The sequence below is a fragment of the Purpureocillium takamizusanense genome, chromosome 8, assembly GCF_022605165.1.
Source record: "Purpureocillium takamizusanense chromosome 8, complete sequence".
Lineage (NCBI taxonomy): Eukaryota > Fungi > Ascomycota > Sordariomycetes > Hypocreales > Ophiocordycipitaceae > Purpureocillium > Purpureocillium takamizusanense.
In genome coordinates, this window is record NC_063075.1 from 944,011 (window position 1) to 964,172 (window position 20,162).

General features: G+C 59.5%; 7 protein-coding genes across 9 annotated transcripts; 4 read left to right on the forward strand and 3 right to left on the reverse strand.

Moving 5' to 3' along the window:
- Positions 1-9: 9 nt before the first annotated feature.
- On the reverse strand, positions 10-1,266 carry lsm7 (U6 snRNP-associated protein Lsm7). Its single transcript, XM_047989907.1, has one exon. It carries the CDS (start codon positions 1,091-1,093, stop codon positions 434-436), a length of 660 nt encoding a protein of 219 aa, XP_047845912.1. The 5' UTR covers positions 1,094-1,266; the 3' UTR covers positions 10-433.
- Positions 1,267-3,513: 2,247 nt separating this feature from the next.
- Positions 3,514-6,975, forward strand: JDV02_008323 (uncharacterized protein). 2 transcript variants are annotated; one of them, XM_047989909.1, is made up of 3 exons: positions 3,514-4,767; positions 5,198-5,311; positions 5,370-6,975. In XM_047989909.1, exons 1-3 carry the CDS (start codon positions 4,653-4,655, stop codon positions 6,698-6,700), a joined length of 1,560 nt encoding a protein of 519 aa, XP_047845914.1. In that variant the 5' UTR covers positions 3,514-4,652; the 3' UTR covers positions 6,701-6,975. The 2 variants fall into 2 exon arrangements, with proteins under 2 accessions (XP_047845914.1, XP_047845913.1); XM_047989908.1 differs by lacking the exon at positions 3,514-4,767 and having other exon boundaries at positions 5,049-5,311.
- A 284-nt stretch (positions 6,976-7,259) lies between these two features.
- On the forward strand, positions 7,260-9,074 carry RIM2 (Pyrimidine nucleotide transporter, mitochondrial). 2 transcript variants are annotated; one of them, XM_047989910.1, is made up of 3 exons: positions 7,260-7,741; positions 7,810-8,548; positions 8,604-9,074. In XM_047989910.1, exons 1-3 carry the CDS (start codon positions 7,539-7,541, stop codon positions 8,814-8,816), a joined length of 1,155 nt encoding a protein of 384 aa, XP_047845915.1. In that variant the 5' UTR covers positions 7,260-7,538; the 3' UTR covers positions 8,817-9,074. The 2 variants fall into 2 exon arrangements, with proteins under 2 accessions (XP_047845915.1, XP_047845916.1); XM_047989911.1 differs by having other exon boundaries at positions 7,260-8,548.
- A 1,917-nt stretch (positions 9,075-10,991) lies between these two features.
- Positions 10,992-11,915, forward strand: JDV02_008325 (uncharacterized protein). Its single transcript, XM_047989912.1, has 3 exons — positions 10,992-11,253; positions 11,363-11,484; positions 11,624-11,915. The coding sequence occupies exons 1-3, from the start codon at positions 11,184-11,186 to the stop codon at positions 11,852-11,854; spliced, it is 423 nt and encodes a 140-aa protein (XP_047845917.1). The 5' UTR covers positions 10,992-11,183; the 3' UTR covers positions 11,855-11,915.
- A 341-nt stretch (positions 11,916-12,256) lies between these two features.
- JDV02_008326 (uncharacterized protein) lies at positions 12,257-12,667 on the reverse strand (the record flags this gene model as incomplete). The annotated part of the gene is made up of 1 exon (XM_047989913.1): positions 12,257-12,667. The coding sequence occupies one exon, from the start codon at positions 12,665-12,667 to the stop codon at positions 12,257-12,259; it is 411 nt and encodes a 136-aa protein (XP_047845918.1).
- A 1,819-nt stretch (positions 12,668-14,486) lies between these two features.
- JDV02_008327 (uncharacterized protein) lies at positions 14,487-17,402 on the forward strand. The gene is made up of 9 exons (XM_047989914.1): positions 14,487-14,690; positions 14,783-14,889; positions 14,955-15,220; positions 15,288-15,764; positions 15,816-16,008; positions 16,061-16,210; positions 16,267-16,736; positions 16,785-16,994; positions 17,047-17,402. Exons 1-9 carry the CDS (start codon positions 14,610-14,612, stop codon positions 17,295-17,297), a joined length of 2,205 nt encoding a protein of 734 aa, XP_047845919.1. The 5' UTR covers positions 14,487-14,609; the 3' UTR covers positions 17,298-17,402.
- JDV02_008328 (Salicylate 1-monooxygenase) lies at positions 17,339-18,926 on the reverse strand (the record flags this gene model as incomplete). The annotated part of the gene is made up of 3 exons (XM_047989915.1): positions 18,814-18,926; positions 18,540-18,740; positions 17,339-18,450 (listed from the first exon to the last, which is right to left on the reverse strand). The coding sequence occupies exons 1-3, from the start codon at positions 18,902-18,904 to the stop codon at positions 17,339-17,341; spliced, it is 1,404 nt and encodes a 467-aa protein (XP_047845920.1). The 5' UTR covers positions 18,905-18,926.
- Positions 18,927-20,162: the final 1,236 nt, after the last annotated feature.

Below are 20,162 nucleotides of genomic sequence, written 5' to 3' on the forward strand. Positions count from 1 at the left end.
GAAGCGGTACCGGGAACGAGGAGGGATCTTGGCCCCCAGCAAAGTAAAGTGTACAAGGAAGCGCAGAAGCAGTCGAATAGCAGTAGTATTATTCACAACGTGAAAAGGCACCACTGAGCTCGGTGGGGATGTGACCAACAGAGCGTGGCCCAGGTACGTGAGCGCGGTTATGAACAGCCGCAGGGTCGTACCCTACTCCATCCATCCATCCTGATCTTATGCCCGTTTCGTGGGGTTGGCAGTCGCGGTCTCGCCGTGCCAATCCCATAGCCTGGTCCTCAAGTATGCAGCGAGCCTCGGCCGCAGGTGGTTGATGCGCCAGTCGTCACGCGCCTTCCAACAGAGGCGAATTATCTCTCTGCTTCTTCGTCTGCGTGGTCCAGCAGGTGCCACTTCAGCCGATGAAGGACAAGAACCACCGTTTGCTGTTCGATCAACAGCTCCCGCGATATCCGGAGCTGCTACGTATTGCGCGCGTGGAAAAAAAGAGAGAGGGAGGCGAGGTGATCTCCTTCCCACGCTCAAGACTCGTCGTCGGGCTGGGCAAAGGGGTTGGCGATGACTTCGCTGCCGTCGACGGGGGTGATGACGACGAGGAGTGTGCCGCGGGCGACGACCAGGCCGAGGGATCGGGAGGACTCGTTTCCTTGATCGTCTGGGGGTCGGCACACACAGGGTTAGCGCTGTGGTCTGCGAGGGCCGTCGCTGCGATGACCGACGGATGGGTCAAGGAGAAGGGAGGAAGGGGAGGGAGTGCAGGGCACGGGCAAAGCGTCCGATGGGTCAGTCGACGGCACGTACCGCGCATCGTCTCCTTGACGTCGTCGAGGACCAGGTTCATGAGCGCGTCGTAGCCCTTGAGGGTGCCGGTGACCTCGCGGCCGCCGTTGAACTTGACCGTGATCTGCTTGTCCATGTACTTGGCGAGGTCGAGAATGTTCTCCTTCTTGGGCCGCTCGCTGCCCTTGTCGCCGCCTGTCTTGTCGCCGCCCGGGCCGTGGGCGCCTCCTCCCCGGCCGCCGCCGCGCCCGCCGCGGAAGTTGCCGCCTCCGCCTCCGCGTCCCCCGCCTCGGTGCATGGGTCGTTCGGACATGATGTGTGTGGGTGAGTGTGATCGGGGACTCGAGCAGAGACGGTGGTTGCTGCAGGTGCTGCGGTTGGCGCAACCAGCTGGAAGGTGGTGACCAGGCTGGCGGCAAAAAATGTCGGCCCGCTCAATCGACGGTGCCTACCTTGGCGTGGCGAGGGGTGGGGGCACCAGCGTCCATCTTCCCCACTGGAGCCTCCATGCCTGGGTGCTGGCCAGCAGCCCAGACAGTACAGGGCCTTACAGCACTGCAGTACAGACTACAGGGCGCGGTGCGGGAGAACATTGTTAGGTTGCGAGCAGCAATGAAACTTGGAACGGAGCCCCAGGCAAGGAACGGGAGCCGCTCAGAAGGAGAGCCAGAGCCCGCCTTCACCAGTAGCTAATTCCTGCTTTAGGTTTAGAGTCGTGGAGGGGCTCGATGAGCCGCATTCCCCCCCCCTTTGCGCCGGCGCAGAAGAACACATCCAGACCTGGCACCAGGACACCGAAACCTACCTGCCTTGCCTGCTTACGTAGGTAGTTGCTGAGGAGCAATGTCCCTGGGCCGTCAAGGTCCCTGTGATGCCCGTCGAACAGGCGAGGAGCGGAGGCAATGGTTGCTTAGCTTGCTTCGAGAGCACCACCCCATGATGCGCTTTCTTGTCCTGTCGTGTCCCGTGGCGAATGGCTCGTCCAAGTCTTTTGGCAATGGATAAGGCTGTGGGCTCTGCTAAACCAGTCTGTCCGAAGCGACTCGGGGACAAGGCCGCCGTCACGGATCACGTGTGGTCGGCGATGGTTGAGAGATGGGCCGGGATCAACGCGCTGATGCCCATCCCGACCCGACGAGCGTGTAAGACGTTTGGTCACCAGAGGTCCCTGGGCGATACTTCGTACTTCTCCGCGCGCCAATCCGTGGTAGGGCACCGCTCCGCGCCCCGATTACGAGTAGATCTGCGGTGGCCAGGTGTGTGTTCTCTCGCTATCCCACAAGTAACTCCACTCCCTGACGTCGTCATGGCGCGTCTGTCTGATCGCGGCCCTCGCCACGGCCGCATCCTTCATAGCCAAAGTGGCAAATGCATGACATGTATTACCATGTTCTTTGTGCTCCCTCTGGAGATTGGGACTAGACGCGACAGCCCTGCGCAATCTGGGGGCACAAGTCTTGGCTGACCGGCTGTGATGCGCCCCTGGGGACACGCATCAGCGCGGCACCTTTACATGCAGGCCAGCAGTCACGTCTGACCGCGTGAGCGCACAGAGGCCCCAGCCGAGAGAACAACAACGTGGCCGGGGACACGGGTAAGACCATGCCGGCAGAGCACTGTGGGCGGACCTGACCGGGGGCTCCATCCTGGATTCCTGGGGTATTCCTGGCTGGCAGGCAGGCAAAAGCGGGCACCGACAAGGCCACGGCGACTGGAACCCACGCCCGCCTTCGCGGACGCTCGCTCGTGGCCTTGCGGGCGCAGCGCGCGGGATCGGGTGAGACGCCCTGGAATCGAATCAGACAGTAACTTACCCGTATGTTATGTATGGCCTCGGTTCGTCCATGCTCGACCCCGATGTCCTAGCACCAATCGAGGGTTAGAACTTGTGGATGCTAGCCGGGAAAAGCAATGTGCATTTCGGGAACCACTTGGCATCGGTGACGTCTCTGGAGGCACGTCTTTGGCTCACAGCCCCGGCATGGCGGCGGCGGTCGGTGGTGGTGCGGCACTGTGGATCTTGCGACGACCCCTCCCGTCTGGAAGCCTGGATGACGCTAGAAACCTGAGCCGCCATTAACTTAGTACTTCGTAGATGATGGACGGGCCTGGCCTGCCCGGCAATCGCTCCCAAGCCAGGCCAGGCAAGCCAGGCCAGTCATCAGTGCAGCGCACCGCAGCGCACCCACTCAATCCACTGCGGGCGCATTGCCATGCTGGCCGTGGTGGTGCAGTTTGGTTGAGGTGCTTCCCAGAAGCTGCCCCACGCCGGCCGCAAATCCTTTCCCCCTGGTGCAACGCTGCTAGCCGTGCCTTTCCACATTTGATTCCACAGCAAAGTCTTTGTGCACCGACGAGTCAACCCCTCTCTGTGGCCTGGTGCGGGGACGGGTCCTTTTTTCACTGCTCGAGCGTCGTCGGCGGCTGTCGTGTGGGGGGAGTTTCGCGACGGAGAGCCAACTTGGACACTGAGGGCACGCGCCGAGGCGAACTGATGGGTGAGTTAGTTGTTGGAGAGGTGATGTCAGGTCCGGAACAGCTGAATGGTTACAGTTTATGAGGATCCAATCCTGGCTGGGTGCCTAGGTTGTCGGGCCTGCTTGCTCCTGGCGCGATTGGATTCGCACGAGTGGCACCTTCCTCCATCTCTGCCCTCTCTGCTCTTGCCTGGCACGCGTGCAGTCGCCTTGCCCCCGTGCGAAGTACTTCGTACCACTACTAACGTTAGTAGTACTCAGGTTTCCAGCACCACCCACTCACTCACTGCACGACGGCACCTGCAGCAGGTGCGAAGAAGAGGGGGCCCCGGCCCGCCATCCCATAACTACCTACCCTGCCTCCCATCCCGCCCCTGTCGGCCAGAGTGCCAAGTCCCAACCTACAAGTACGAGGTACCTACCACCTGAATAAGGGCAAGCCCTGCATCTTGATGTTATTCCCAGCGTTGCACGTATCCGGCGCGACCTAGATACTCGACGCGACACGGCCTTGCAGGCGTTGTTTCAACGTTTTCCCGCTGCTTCGCTCGTCTTCGCCCCCCCTCTTTGACTCATTCGTCGTACACTCTCATCACACCAATCTCCTCCTCTAGTTGCTCCCTCCGCCCGCACCCTTTACACACGACGTCGCCGCCGCCGCCGCCCTGCCTGCCTGCCACAGCATCGCACACACCTCACACCCTGCAGACAGGCACCGTTCCTTGCTTCCGTCGCCTCGCCTCGCCTCGCCTCGCCTCTTGGGTCGCACAACGCCCGCCAGCAGCCCGCTGCCCCCCGGCCGCGGCCATCTCCCACTTACACGCGCACAAGCTGCGGCTCCATGCACGAAAGGGCCTGACGCCGTCGAGCGCAAGCCACTCTCTCCAGTCCTCCACCGGACCCACTGGCCATATTGGGACCGCTCCGCCATGCACGGCTGATGGTTTCGCCTTTCCTCTGGCCTCCCTGTGTTGCGACATATTACTGTGGCCTAGGGCCCTGGCTCTTGTGTGCGCCTCGCCTGCTCCTCCGTCCTCCACGCGCAACGGCAAACCGGACGAGTCGAGACATCTGCAGCGCCGTCTCTCCTCGCTCGTCCGGCCCGGCGCCCTCCCCCTCTCGAGCGATTGACTTTAATAAAGACACTCCCCTTTGACGGCTTCTGCTCACAGTCGCTGCTGCTGCCTTTCGCTCAGCGCGGCCTGTCAGGCACGAAATCTCGGGGCTGGTCCCGCGACACCCGGTCACGTCGCGGTCGGGCGCGCCATTACAACACCGTGTTGGAAGCGACAACCAGTTGCCCACTTAGAAGACGATTCGATTGTCTTGAGACCTGCCCCGGCTGTCTTAAAAGCAGCCTTCGGCCGTCGAGCGCGGGCGGGCCCCGACTGCAATATGGCGCATGTAACTGCCGGCGCCGACGCCGACCTGCACAAACGAAAACGCGATTTCGACGACAGCGGCCTACAGCACGGCCACGGCCACTATCCGACTGGCCATCATCAACAAGGTACGGTTGCTCAACTTAAGCCCCCCGATGGTTCATGCGCAATTCGCCATCTTGGCGACCCCAGACTCTCGAACCGGCAGACACTGTGACCCCATTCGCACTGCCGGGTTGTTGGGGAAGCGGACCCGCGTGTTCTGGCCCTACCAGGCCAAACGGTGCCTGCATGGGCGTAAATTCTCCGATAGAGTTTGCGCCGCCCGTGACTGGCGGCGGCGCGACGCGTGCATGCCACTCAAAGTCTTACCCTGTTTCCGCCTGACAGTTGACACACTGGGTTATCATGTCAATCCACCGTCCCACAACACCTCTTATCACCTGCGCCTTGACCCGACGAGCGTCGGGCGGCTGCATTGCATTGTCGATGCTGCGCGTCGCTAACCAACACCTTAGAGATCTGGAGCATCGTTGGCTGACGCGCTGGAACGTGCAGGTACGGCTGGGTACATCAATTACCTGCCCAAGGCGAACACCGAGCGATTACCGCTCGTACAAGGCGATGCAGATACCTTTGCCGACATAATTGGCCTCATCGGCGAATACGAAGGCATGTCTCGATTACTTCTCAAGATCGTTGCGCACGCAATGCTGACCAGCCTGCAAAGGCGTGCTTGATCGCCAGGAAAGTCTGGCCGCCAGCCTGGGCGCCAAGCTAACGGGCCCACGGCTGTTAAAGGGCATCGAAAGATTCTTCGATGGGCCGATCAAGACCAACAATTCTCAGCCCTTCTCCAGTCCCATCAGCTGGCTCGATGTTGTATCCTTTGCCAAGGCCAACCCCAACGACTTTGTCTTGACGGCTATGCCTGACGGCTCGCGCTGCTGCCACTTCATGTGCAAAGGCGTACGCACAGAAATCACAGAAGACGACTGGCGGCTCATATCCTCGGGGGCGCTCGACCGGTTTCCGCTCGAGCACCCGTTTGAGGAGGATGAGACAGCGGAACTTGCCACGCTAGACATACTGGAGCAGCGAACGTCCATGTTGTACAAGAAGGCCGACGAAGTGGCCGCACGGGCCCGCATCCTGCACCATAAGCTGGGCCACAGGAAGAACGACCTCGGCCGGCGGCGGAAGACACACGATGCTGGCAGCACCAAGTTCCATGCGGCCAACCACCCACCGCGGTCATCGGGCTTCAATCCCTCGTATGACCTCCATGCAGATCTTTTGCAGCAGTTCTTAGCCCCCGCCTCTTCCATAGTTCCGTCGAGATCAACCTCGGGGGCCGAAGTGTCCGTGACCAGCCTCGGTCCGGTGTCACCATCTATACAACCTTGCAACCAACATCGTTTGTCGGGGCAGTCGGGCCGGTCGTCTATAGGCAACCTTCCAGATGCTGCCGCCCAAGCCGTGGCAGACAGTCGAGGGGAGATGTACAGATCGCTGATCACCCAGAGCACGGATAGACTCGGCAAAGGCGACGTCATCAGCCCGCCGTGCGATCGGTGCCGGCGCTTGAGACTTCAGTGCGTCAAGCATCTCACAGCCTGCCAGGGGTGCACCAAGAAGCACGCCAAGTGCAGCTGGAAGACGGTCACGGATGACGAGATTGCGCGTCTCAAGTACGACATGGGCGTTGAAGACGAGCCGGAATGCGAGCAAGACGCTAGCCTGCCTATCCTACGAGAGGCCCTGATCACAAGAGCCGGGGACACTACACCCGTGACGCTAAACGTCGAGGGTGTGTCGCGGCCGGCGAGCAGGGCCGACACGGAACTCGGCTTACCCCCCGTGTACAGCCCGGATCCGATGTCGATGGGCAGGCAAGAGGGCGGGCATAAAGAGCCGCGAAGGCCGCACCTAGCCCGTGGCCCGCTGGGGACTCCACCGCCGCGAGAGCACCCCCGCGTGACCAACATTTCGTCTCTCATATGCGACCACGATTACGGGCGGCCGCCACAACACGAAGGTTCCAATCCACCATCCCGTTGATTGCCTCTGGCTGGTGGCGGTAGGGCGTGGGAGGCTATGTATCGATTGCCACCTTGCTCCTCGTGCGACACGGTATTTCGGTTGCAGAGGGTTTATTGAATGTGAAATCAAGCTACCTGTTCCTGTCTGGAGGCACGGGCAGTTGTTGATGTAGGGTTGCATATGGCCGCGGAATCAGCGCTATGCGAAGTAGGCTGCGCGGAATCGCAGTCGAGATGACAGGCAGAGCCACGCGGCGTCTAGGCTATCGACAGACAGATAATGATAATGCGAGGGATATCTAAACACTCATGTTGATGCCGGTATCAAGATCATATACTTTCGTAGCTCATGGCGGGACAGTCGTGCATTGCCGGTCGAGGACTCGAGAAAGCACCGGATCGCTGTATCGCATTACTGAGGGGCCTGAGTAACCTCAACCCGGGACGGCCGGCAGAGGCTGCGGTTATCGTAAGTACTGGGTACTTTGCGCTGACCACCGCAGCCGCTGACAAAGCCGGCGGCCTTGTGTTGGACCCTGGGCTGTGGCTGGATCCATGCCGGCGCTGACGACTCAAATGGCTTGCGCGCGTCGCGGCGGAAAAAAAAAGTTGGGTCACTTCCATTCATCATCGGTATCTTCTGCCGCGCCCAGTTCCCTAACGTGCGCCCCTTTGCTGCGCCGACCAAGACCGCAGCGACGACGACGACGCACACGAGCGGATACGAATCACTTTCAATGGCGGGCTACTAGCCGCCTCCAACATCGTCCCATATCAGCGTCCAGCGCTTCCCATATCGCATCAACCGAGCCTCGCTGTCGCTCGGGAACCCCCCTCAACCCCCCGGCGCTGCGGCCATGGCGCAACCACAGCCGTCGGCGGCATCTATCATGGCGAGCCGTGACGACACAAGGCCGTTTCAACATCCACATACGCCCGCAGAGCATGCCGTGCTCATCCAGTCTCGCGAGACGGGTGACGTGCTCCCAGAAGATAGTCCGCGGGGGCAGGTCAAGGCGCTTCCGTTCGCCAAGTCCTGGGTTCACCTGTTTGCCGGAGCGTAGGTCTCGCTATATAGCCCGCAGGACCTTCTTCCTGAGCCTTGCTGACGCATAGCCCTCATGACAGAGTTGGCGGCATGACGGCTGCGACCCTTACCGCGCCCCTCGACGTGCTCAAGACCAGGCTGCAGTCCGACATCTACCAGGCCCAGCTGCGAGCCAAGGCACACACCATAGGCCCGCTGAATCCGGCGCGCGCCGCGCTGTACCACCTCACGGACACGATCCAGATTCTGCGGGGTGTATACCAGACCGAGGGCGCGCGAGCGCTCTTCAAGGGCCTGGGTCCGAATTTGATTGGCGTGGTGCCGGCGCGGAGCATCAACTTCTACGTCTACGGTAATGGCAAGCGGCTGCTGGCCGAGCACTGGAACCGCGGCGAAGAGGCGCCGTGGGTGCACCTGGTGGCGGGCGTCATGGCTGGCGTGGCGACGTCGACGGCGACCAACCCCATCTGGATGGTCAAGACGCGGCTTCAGCTCGACAAGAACGTGTCGGAGCGGAGCGGCGGAGCGATGCAGAGGCAGTACCGCAACAGCTTCGACTGCGTGCGCCAGATCGTGCGCGGTGAGGGCATGCGCGGTCTGTACAAGGGCATGAGCGCGAGCTACCTAGGCGTCGCCGAGTCGACTCTGCAGTGGATGCTGTACGAGCAGATGAAGGCGTCGCTGGCGCGCAGGGAGCAGCGCATCGTGGCAAGCGGCCGCGAGAAGACGCTGACGGATCGCGTCATCGACTGGACGGGCAACATGGGCGCCGCAGGAGGTGCCAAGCTGATAGCCGCCGTCCTGGCTTATCCACACGAGGTGAGTGCTCTGAGCCATACTTGTTTTGGAACGTGCGGTATTGACTCGCAGTCAGGTCGCGCGTACGCGTCTTCGACAGGTGCCGCTGGACGGCGGCCGCCCCAAGTACACGGGCCTGGTGCAGTGCTTCAAGTTGGTGTGGAAGGAGGAGGGCCTGATGGGCCTGTACGGCGGACTGACGCCGCATCTAATGCGTACGGTACCGAGCGCGGCCATCATGTTTGGCATGTACGAGGGCATTCTGCGCCTGTTCAACACGCCGGCTTAAAAGACGCCCACGGTTCTCATGACTCGGACGATTGCCGTTTCGCCTTGACGTACCCGAAGGAGGACGTCGGTGTGTATATTGTTGGAGGGAAATGTGAGACGCGGAAGAGGGAAGGACATGTCATTGCCGCTCGGCTGAACACACACGCTGTATGTATGCTTGGAATACCCGCCTTTGATGTACGATAGGCAATGCCCGGCCGCCGATGAGTTGCGAGCCTTAGACGAGGGCATTGAGGCTGGCGTTTGGGTGGGTGGGATGGGGACATTGGCCACACCCGGTTAATAGACTTTTGGCATCTTGGCTTCCTACGTTCTGCGTGCCTCCTCACGGTGCTCCGCATCTGCGGTCATGAGACGGGCCCTCCGCCGCCGCTACGACATTAAGCGAGTTTACTTTTTGCAGCTGAGGGCCGTAGGCGAAGGATCTAAATACTCAGCAGCTGAAGCCAAGCCTATCCGCGCGCGCGCGCGCTCGCTTATCAGTTCGTTGTCGCGAAGGGCGGTGGGCGGCATCGGCGTTGGCACTGGTACCGACGAGCCAGCTGATGGATCGGTCATGCTAGCCGAGGCTGAGAGGGGGGCGATGGTAGTGGTGGACGACACGATGACGATGGTGGTAGTGGTGGTGCTGTGGTGCTGGTGGTGGTGATGTTGGATGGCACTCCAGGCACAGACTGAGTGTCCTTTTGACGAGTCGGGGGCCCGGTTTTGATAGGGACGCTGCCGACGGGGTTCGCTTTCGACTCTCGAGGTCGGCTTGTGTTCATGTTTTCGGTTACATTCACTAACGCAGAGTTCAGCGTAATAAGCGATCGGCGCACGCCAGTAACGAAGCAGCGTTCTGAGTACTAAGGTAAGTAGGTACAAATATTGTTGGGCGCTCCGGAAATTTGAACGCTAGGGCGCGCGAGAGAGACAGAAGGGAGGAGGGGGGCGGGATCGGAGAGATAAGGCTTTCAAGTGGGTTGCAAAAATAGAGGCACTGCGAAGCATTCAACCTCACTTTCACAGCGACTTACCGTCCTCGCTAAAAAAGGAAATACATACAGATAACCTTGAAGATCTATCAAGTAACATATTATTTTTGTTTTCCCCTTTTCCGCGTGTAGAAGCAGGGAATACTCGTTGAAATTGATGGGTTCTGGGGGGTAATTGGTAGGCATGCCGCCTCTGCAGTGCCTCTTTTTTTGCAGCCCACTTGGCTTTGTAGGGTTGGGCCGCAGAGAGGGGATAACGAAATGGATGGATGGATTGGATGCAAGGGCAAGGTACCAGACGGACGCGGGCGATGCCGCAATCTGTCGGCAGAGCCCGGGAGACTGTTAGACCTCCTTCGGGATACCTACGTTACTAAGTAGGTGTGTAGATTGCACTGGAGTGGTTACTGGTGCACGAAATAAGCTTTTCTGGGAGGAGACTGGACGACATGGATGGGTTCGTGAGGGCGTGGTGGTGGCCGTGCGCTCGACGACGACGACGACGGCTGTCATCCGATATCTTTCGATTGAGCCCCATTTTATCGGGATTGGCGTCGGTACGGACATGCATGGCGTGAAAGGGGCGGAGATTGTGGCACGGCACTTGCACCGAGGATGCCGTTGCACTGCCGGTGGGGGCGCCGCACGCTCGCTCACCCGTCCGACCAGCCGGCCGGGCCGGGCATAGATGGGCCGGCCGGGCCCATGGCTGTTTGCTCCAACAACGCCGACCAAGGGTTCTCCCCCGGGAGGGCCCCCTCCCCCCCCTCCCCCCGGGGTCCGGGAAGATGGGGGAAGGGCAAACCCGGACGGTCGGTCGGACGGTGGGCTGATTCTTATCTTTGAGACATCACAATGTCCCAATGTTTGTCTGTGCCGATGCCCTAGCCTCAAATCCTTGGTTGGCTCAATGCTCCGTCGCACGACGTGTAAGGAAGAAGAAAAAAGAGAATTGCCACGGAGATGGAGCCGAACGATTGAAGTCCGTCGGCGGGCGGTTCGCCGGGGTTTGGACGCCCTACTTGGCTTGGTTAGTACGAACAAAGTTAGTTTGGGGATGGTGTTGATAAGGAGGCAGGAGCATGTCTATGTGAATGTGAATGTGAATGTGAAGGAAGGAAGAAACAACGCAAGTCTCTGGACGTGTCTTTTGAGTTTAAAGGGCATTGCGTGTGATTCCGGCTTGTCGTCTCGTCGTCTGGCCGTGCGTATATAAAGTAGATGTGCTCGCCAGCTGTTGGATTTCTTCTGAGCCATGAGCCAAGACCCCAAGCCTCTCACCCTCCAGTCTCGATCAGGTCCTCCAAATCAAGTCTTTTGCTCATAAACTCAACAATACAGTCGCTGTAAAGACAGGAAGAAAACATTCCCCCCATCCTTCGTTCAAAATGAGATTCAACACTCTTGTCGTCCTGTTCGCTGGCCTGGCAGGCAGCGCCCTTGCTGCTCCTGCTCCTCGTACGTTTTTGAGACAGACGCGCTGCATCATGACTGACCCCCCTTTCCAACAAAAAAGGCACTCAACGGAGGAATGACCCAATGTGCTGATTAAGATGTCTTCTTACAGAAGTAGAGCAGCGGTCTCTCATCACAGAGATCGGCAAAGCAGTGTCCGGTCTGGAGAAAACCCTCGGCGTGACGGCACTTGAAGACATATTGGACAAATTGCTCGGCGGCACGCTCACCAAGGTAACAAATCTTGCATCCTCCTTGCCCGTCTTCGTTCGTTTCCATTTTACCTTTTTTTTTTTTTTTTTAGCGTGCTGCTTCCCTCCAAAAAGACAAAAAGACGAGAAAAAGAGTTCCGGAGCTGACACTCAATGATCAGCTCGAGGACGCCCTGGGCGTCACCTTTGCGGAGAAGCTGCTGGGCCTGTCGGAGAGGGGCGCCTCGCCCGGCACGCTGCAGGCCATCGGCGAGGCCGTCGGGATGCTCTTGTCCGGGCTCGGCATCGACGCCGTCAACGCATTCCTCGACAGCGCGACGGGAGGGTTGATTACCTCGCTCGAGGACGCGCTGGGGGTGACGGACATTGAGAAGGCGCTTGGAATTAAGTGAGCCGCCGCCGACCAACAAGTGGCACTGGATGGATGGCACGGTGGTTGATATCTGCTTTCCCCTTTGAGTCATCTTTGGTGGCAATGAGTGCCGTGGGGCCTACTTGACCTTGATTCTCTGTAAATATTCGGCACGGGTTGGCCAAAGAGGCCGACGGAACTTGGTTCGGTATTTCTCTGAGCGCAACGAATGGCTCGTCCTGTTACGATTGTAAATCTCAGACAATATAGACGACACCGTGTAACTTGCGAATGGCTTTGAACATTAGGAGCAGAACATTTGAGGAATTGAATTTAAGGCCAAGACTGTGTTAAGTAAGCCCCATGAAATGATGCGTTTTGCGCATATGAGTGACGGGACCCCTGGTGCCATGCCCCTACCCTTCCTCCACAACGCTTCGTGTCACAAGATGGCCACGTCTGTTTCCGCCGGCCGCTTCGGTCCTCGCACGAAGAAGTGGCCGCAACGGAAGCGACTGACTTCTTGCTGGGCACCGTTCTGCGTGCCCTCGTATTCACTGGAACTTCTCTCCTCGGGTAAACCCAAGACTCGGGGCCACCACTCGAGCCCAGAGCTGAAGACGCGCATGATGAGGTTGTCGCCTTCCTGGTCGAACCCAACGACGCACCAGTATAGGACCCTGTGTCTGCATAAACTTGTGATGGCGTCCATGGCTTTCTGCATGGCCTTTTGCTCTTCCTCGGCGTTGATGAATGGACCCTCGTGGATGACGTAGTCCACCACGTGCTTTTTCAACACCCGCTGAACGGGAGTAGCCGTGGCCGAGCGGGCGAAACGGCGCATGGTGATCATGGCCGGGGGTGACGGACGTGAATACACGATCCGCGGGAAATTTAAAAGAGAGAACGTAGTGGAATAATCAATGGCCAGGAGATGTCTATCCCTGTGGGGGTCTTGACGGGGCGCTGGGTCGTTCGCATGAGCGTTGTAGCTATGCGTACGCGGTGACGGTGCTGACGCGTTGTAGTCTCCTCGGTAAGACGGGGGAAGCTTGACGTTGGAAGTCTTTGTTGCAAAGGATCAAGGAAGGAGCCCAGAAACTATTGAACATAGCCACAGAAGCGTCGTCTTTTCGGGCAAAAGGAACGGGGGGCATTCTTATAGCACCATCTTTGCGAGGCTTTTTCTTTTGCGTCATGAGAAGATATCCTTTACGTTGCACGTTTGCGTCAACGAGATACCTGGGTGCCTATTTTCATACACGTAGCGTCGGTCGCGGCGGAGGCCGTGTCGACAGCAAATACATATACCTCATGGAAATAGTCACGCATCGTGGAATCGTAATGGCACCCAGCAAGGCGTCTCGACTAAACGTAAGCCCCTCGCCCAGGCTGGGCGGCGTGGTCAGTCCGCCCGCGGGCTCGAGCCCAGGAAACCCTGAATGGCCCCCGTCGAGTGCGGAATTAATCTGGCGCTCGTTGTCAAACTCTGACGTCGTCGTCTTTCTTGGGCGCTAAGCGCTCGTGGACCCAGACCGGGGGGTTGGAACTCACGGAGCGAGGGATAGCCCGGGCGGGGGGGATGCGGCGGGATGTTGAAACTCGATGTAGGCGGCGTTCGGGCCGAACATGAAACCGTGACCACTCCCCGGTCCGAGAGTCTCCCTCTTTCTAAATAGAACGTAGTGTCTACTCGTCTAAGGGCTCCATGTTATCAGCTAGGCTGCAGTACATGCCGTGGAGGTGCAGCTACACATCTCCCTCCGAGTGCCCGGCCGTGACAGTAGGAGCAGCAGCAGCAGCAGCAGGAGGAAGAGGCAGCAACGCCAGCCATCGGGGGCAGGAGAATAGTCACCACCTTGGTCTTAAGCGTTGCACTGGCAGGTTCCAATCCCTGGTGTTTTAGCGCTCCCGCGTTGCGGCTGAATGCCCTGGCGAACAAGACAACATGCGGTATACGAACCATTTCGGACGATGGAAACGGCCGACACATGGATGAGGATTCCTGTTTTCCCTTGACCTACATGTATTGATTCTGCCCGCACTCTGGACAGAAGGCGCGTTGGTCCGGACCCGGGAGCCGGGTGGAGTGGACAGACAGTCGAACGAAGGCGAAACAGGGGTCGCGGTGCGAGTGCGAGGGTTTTTGGTGTAAATGGCTCAGCGACCAGACGCGATGTGCTCTGCCACCTTGTCTTTTTTTTTTTGGTCATGTTTGCAGGAGGCCGATTCCAAGTCTTCGGTACGTGACGCATGGTTTTTCCGTGTGTTGAAGCAGCATGGGATAAACCAACTGCCGGGCACGCGGAGGCACATTCATGATCGGCCCTGCGGGTGCGCGGCGGTGCATCCTGGGGGGAATGCAGTCTTGGACCCTGGTAGTCGAAAACCCCGGGGGGGCGTTGCAGCAGAGGCGCCACCCCCCGGCCTCCATCGCAATGGACCACCCAATGGGTGTTCCAGATCCCATGGGAGCTGGACGGGAGGCCACTTCAGCATTCAGGCCAGGGCATCTTCAGCAGGCAGCCAGCCGCTGCCGGTGGGATGGATGGCGGGATCGCCTAGCGTGTGCGGGCAGTTTATTGAATGATGGATGCCCCACATTTTCCTTGTCCCACCCCCGTCTATCATCCTCAACGCACTTCTCACTGCTCACCTCACCTCTTACAAACCACGGACACTCACCACCTACGCGTCAACCTCGCTCGCCCTCCTTCGTCATTACGCCTCGATCGATTCATTCGCCAGTCGTCACCTCGCCGCATGGCTGCCACAGCGCTCATAGCACTCGCCACATGGAGCACACGAGCCGCCCGCTGACCAAGCGCCCCCGCGCGTCGCTGGCCTGCAATGCGTGTCGTCAGACCAAGTCCAAGGTGAGAGGGAGCTTCTGGTCTCGTCTCGTCTCGTCTGTGGCCGCTCGTACCTTGGCTGACTTGATGTGCTACTGGCTTGCCCTTGCCCGCAGTGTGATGGCAACCGGCCGACGTGCGAGCGCTGCGCCAAGTGCAACGCCGAGTGCGTCTATACGCAGAGCGGCCGCGACAAGCGCATGGACCGGCAAGAGGAACGGAAGTGAGAGCGTGTCCTGCCCATGACGAGTACCGCGACGATGACGACTAATCGCGGACCCCTCGTAGAGCCAACATGGCCCTAAGGAGCCGCGTCAAGGAACTCGAAGCCCAGCTGGCCGCCGCCGGCCTCGGCACGCAGGCCGCGGATACTCCCGCCTCGGCCTATCCCCCGGTGCAGCCGCTCGACCACGACAAGTCGCCCGGCCAGACGAGCCACGGCGGCTTCTCCGACGTCGGTAGCAAGGCCACGGCCCAGACGCCAGAGTCCACGGCCGACGCCATCGCCACCGGCCTCTTTGACCACCCCCCGGTTGTCGACATTGGCTATTTTGGTGAGTCTCTGGCCCTTCAGCTGTGTATCCCCCTCCCTGCACGTCCACCCAGCTCATCTCGGGTCAGGCTCGAGCTCCAACCATGCCTTCTTCTGGTCTCTCTCCGCCAGTATCGAGAATGTGAGCCACCGGAGCACCGTGCGGTACCAGGAACCGTCCAGACAGAGTCAAGCCGCCCACGCAGACGAGGCTTCACGTGCTCCCCCACTTCCCATGCTCCCGCCGTCGACCTACCGCAACCTTCAGCCTGACAACGACTCCTTTCCTGGCCGTGCCTTGGCCGTCGAGTGGACGACGCGCTTCTTCGACACTGTAGGCTCCGTCCTGCCCTATCTCAGCGAATCGCAGGTGCTCAGAGAGATCGACGTCATCGACGCGCGCGATCAGGGCTGGCAAATGGCGCCGAGGTCATCGCAGGCCCTACTCAGCATCGTATTTGCCCAGGCGCTGCAAACACTCGACGATCGGTCTCCAGAGCCGTACTACCGTAGGGCGCTCGGCTTGCTGGACGAAAAGACGCTGTACATCCCTACCGTCGACTCACGTAGGCGCCCGGTTCCTCGAACCTGCCTGTGCGGCCACTGACTCGCTATAGTGCAAGCCTTGCTGCTGCTCGCAAGCTTTCAGCAAAACACGCAGAGGTCGATGGAAAGCTGGGTGCCGCATTACTTGGCCGTGCGTGTGGCCTACCAGCTTGGCATCCATGCGCCTGCGTCGTACGAGTACCTAGCCTTCCAAGACAAGGAGATCCGATCACGCCTGTGGTTTGCTGTCGTCAATCAGGATAGGTATGACCACTTGGCTGTGGGACCGGCGGTACATGCTAATGCGCTTGGGTAGAATCTTGACCGCTGGTCTCGCCCGTCCTTCCCTAATTCCCTTGCAACACGTTCGCATGGACCTTTTGGAGCTCCTTGACCCGGCGCGTCCGAGCAGAGCAACGGATGGGTCATGCTCGCGGGAAAGCCTGGTCTACTTTCGACATCTCACGTATGACAGACTCTTGTGCAACTGCGAGCGATACGTGGCAGTGCTAACTGGCACAGGGCATTGCACGAGATTCTAGGGGTCACCGTCGACTCGCTCTACAGCTCCAATATCAGTTCCTCTCACCGACTGGCGCTTGGCGATCTGGTGGCCAGGACCATTGACCTCTCGTGGAAGCTAGAGCAGTGGCGAGACGGCATCGCACCACCCGGCGTCATGACCTCCAACGCCGATTTTAGCATGTACTCGGCGGCTGCCATGGACCAAGAACGCTACACAATACTGCTGTCCATGTTCCATTTTCGCGCCATGATGCTCATCCACGGGTCGCTGCTCATGAGAGTCCTGGAGCGCATAACGAGCACTGGTGAGACCGCATCTTCCGGCGTATTGCAGGATGCCGCCTTGTCACTCCTCAAAAACTACCTGTGGGCCTTGCGAGAGTGGTTGCAGCTCATCACTAGTCTATTGCAACACAGGCGGGTATTTCTGAACTGCAATGCCGTGTGGTGGACTTGCAACTACATGAGTGCGTGTCTCCAGGTCGGACTCGTGGCACTTGACTGACGGGTCGCAGTGCTATCAACCAGCATCCATTCCTTTGCTTTTTGGCTGCTCGCAGCCAACTTGAGATTCAGCATTGGGACGATAGGCATCACGACGCCAGACGCGGAGGCAATGCTCAGAACCAGCCTTGATACGCTGCGAACGCTGGGTGGCACCAGCATCATGAGCCGCAAGGCGCACCGCTGCCTTCACCGCTATCTCAGTTTTCTCAAGAATATCGGTAAGGCCCTTGGTGTCCTCGGCCGAAGCTAAGGCTGACTGTAGTATCTAAGCGTTCGGCGTCGACGACCAGGCCCATGATGCGGCGCTCACAGTCGCACCAGCACCGGGGGTTGTTGAGTGGTCTCAGCCAACCCCTGCCAGCGCCAATGGACTTCCGCAGGCATTCCGGCCAGAGGTTATCTCGAGTTGCATCGATGACATGTTTGGAGCCGTCGGCCAAGAGGAGTTTATGGGTACCGGTTTTCTCTCTGTGGGCCAGCACGAGGGCATCAGCGACTTCGATGCAGCAGGGTTCATCTGAGGTGCCCGTGCTGTCCATGGCCTCGCTCCATCACCCTCCCACTACCTCTCGATTCCAGGGGGCTCTTGTTGGTTGAGATGACTGAACAGCGCTTCAAATCGATCCCCGGCCTCGAGCATGCAGTCGTGCGAGTATATCATCTTCTGCACGTCCGGCGAGGCCCACTTGTCCGGGACGCTGGATCCTTTGGCCCTGGATGCAGCAAATTCCCGGTCGCGTTCGTCTTTGGCCCTGCCCTCGCCGAGGTGTAAGACGCGCCCCGAGTGAGCCGCCAGGTCGACAAGCGTCGTGGTGCGCTCTTTTCGCAGGAGTTCGTACACGCGGAGACACTTGTTGATGGCGTCAGGCGACGAGCTTGGTGCTCGACTCAAGACCTCTGCCAGCACGGCGCCGTCCTCGATGGCCATGGAGGCGCCTTGATTCAGGTGCGGCAGCGTTGGGTGGCATGCATCGCCAACGAGGGCCACGGAGCCGTGAACCCATGCCGGCAGTGGCTTGTGCACCCGCAGTTTCCATTCACAGACATCCCCATCTGGGACCAGACCCAGCATGCGGCGGACCAACGGACAGAAGTCGTCAAACGTCTGAAGCATGGCGGCCTTGGATCCTTTGGTCGTGTACGTCACGGACGGTACCGAGGCGAAGTTGACGTCTGGCTGGATCGAGGACATGTTGTAGATTGTCCGCGATGCGATGGGGTAGCATATCCAGTGGCGCCTCTCTCCGATCCATCGCGTGACTTGGTTGCTATCGAGTAGGGCCAGCATCTCCGGGTCGGCGGCCATCTTGTCGCGGGGCAGCATGACACGGTATGCGGCCTGTCCGGTATCCTCGACATGGACGGTTGCGCCGAGACGCTGCATCAGGTGCGTTCGAGCCACAGACTTGACGCCATCGGCGGCGAGAAGGACGTCGGCAATGACTTGACACGGGCTGCCTTGGCGAGGTGTCACCGTGAAGACGGCCTTTGGTTCGAAAGCATCGATGCTGGACAATGTGTGGCCGAAATGGAACGTGACGGCGGGCTGGGCCTTGCACGCCTCGTAAAGTCCGCCGGCGAGGGAGGCGCGGTGGCCGGTGCAATGAGGATGGCCATATTTTTGTCGTATGTCAGGCATGTAAACGTGGGTGAGCTCCTCGTTGGAGCAGCCGTCTAGATGGTTTCATCAGCATTAGTCTGACGACCCATGAACACCTCCTCTAAGCCCAGCAGCAATACAAGCTTGATAGTGTTTTGCCCACCTCGGATGCTCGTTTCGAGCACATCGGTCGCCTCGGCCTCGATGCCCTTCCAGCAGCCCAGGCGGTCGAGCACGCGCACCAGGTTGGGCGCGAGCTGGATCCCCGCCCCGACGAAGCCCAGCCCGGGCGCGTGTTCGTAGACGTGGATGTCGCCGAAGCCCATTTTCGCAAGGGCCAGAGCGCAACCCAGCCCGCCCATGCCTTGACACCCATCGTGACGCAATGTTAGCTACGTGCGGAAGATTTGGGGGCAGGCCCCCGGGGGGTGGCGTACCGGCGCCGATGATGGCGATGCGCAGATGCTCCCGCTCGATGGGAGTCGGACCACCGGGGCGTGGCGGGTGGTCTGTGGCGTGCGGCGACATGGGCTTGGGCGATGTGTTTCAAGTTGCGAGAGTTGAGAATGTAGGAGGGGGGAAAGGGTATCGGTCAATAGTTAAAGTAAGGGGGCCCTGCCAGGTTTGCGCCCAGTGCTGTCCCCGACTCCCTAGTATACTGTACGGATATAATACTGATATGAAGGGTCGAGTGTTTCTATGTCGGGGCCCCCGGCTATGTGGTTTCTAATATATTCATGTACGAGGCAGAAAAGGAGAGGGAAGGGAAGGGGGGGCGGAGGGGATTCAATGTTTGGTTGCGCAATCGGAGGCGGCTTTTGATGTCTGTCCCGGTTCAATTACGACTGGTAATAGTTAACCCACCTACCCCCGCGCAGCAAGCCTACGCAAAGATTGCGGAGAGAGAGCCTTTTTTTTTTCTCGTTCTTTCCTCCCCCCCCCTCTTCCTTGTGCCTCATTTAGTCTGGCGCCGCGGCAAAACAATGAGTAACAACAGTCCACTACGTTTCTATCTATATCCTCCGGTACTGAGGGAGACAACCAGGCATGCAGCCAGGCAGGCACCTTTACGATGGCATGGGAAGTGTTCTTGACTGGCTGAGGCGGCGGGCCAGCCCAATCGGAGAGTGGAAGGCCGCGGGGGCGGCCGCGTGGGCGCTGGGGCCAGGTTCGTGTAATGCCATTGGTCCGTCCGGCAGGCGCCGCTTTCGCAGACTGCACGGCCCGGGGCGGGCGGGCGGGCGGATCGGGAGGAACGCCAGCAGCACCGCCCGGAAAGCAAGGTCCGCCACTGGAGCTGGGGAGCAGCCAAAACACCGGCATGGCCATCCAGGATGGATAGCAGACACGTGCTTGCAGCATAAGAGTATTCATCCGAGTAGGCGACGGTGCGCCGGCTTGTCACACACAAGATCCCCCACGCGCTAGGTACTGTAGAGAGACTGTTAGATAGGGCCAGACAGCATCCATCATTCAAACCTGATACCGCCGTCGTGATAATAGACTCGCGAGCAAAAGGAGCGCTGACGAGGATGGCATTCATCTCGGGCAAAGATGAGAAACATTTGGCGCGCGAGGGAAGAGGCCGCTTTCATTCTTGTGCGCCTATGCCCTACGCGAACGTGTGTCCTGGCAAAGCACGAAAAGATCGTGGGTGTAGGGTACGCCAGTAGTTACCAGCAATTGCTCAACAAGGGACAGCTTCCCGAGGTTGACCAAAAGAAGGCTGCCCCGTTCTTCGCACCGCCCTCGTACAAACATGGCGCGATAACCGCCTCTGCCAGAA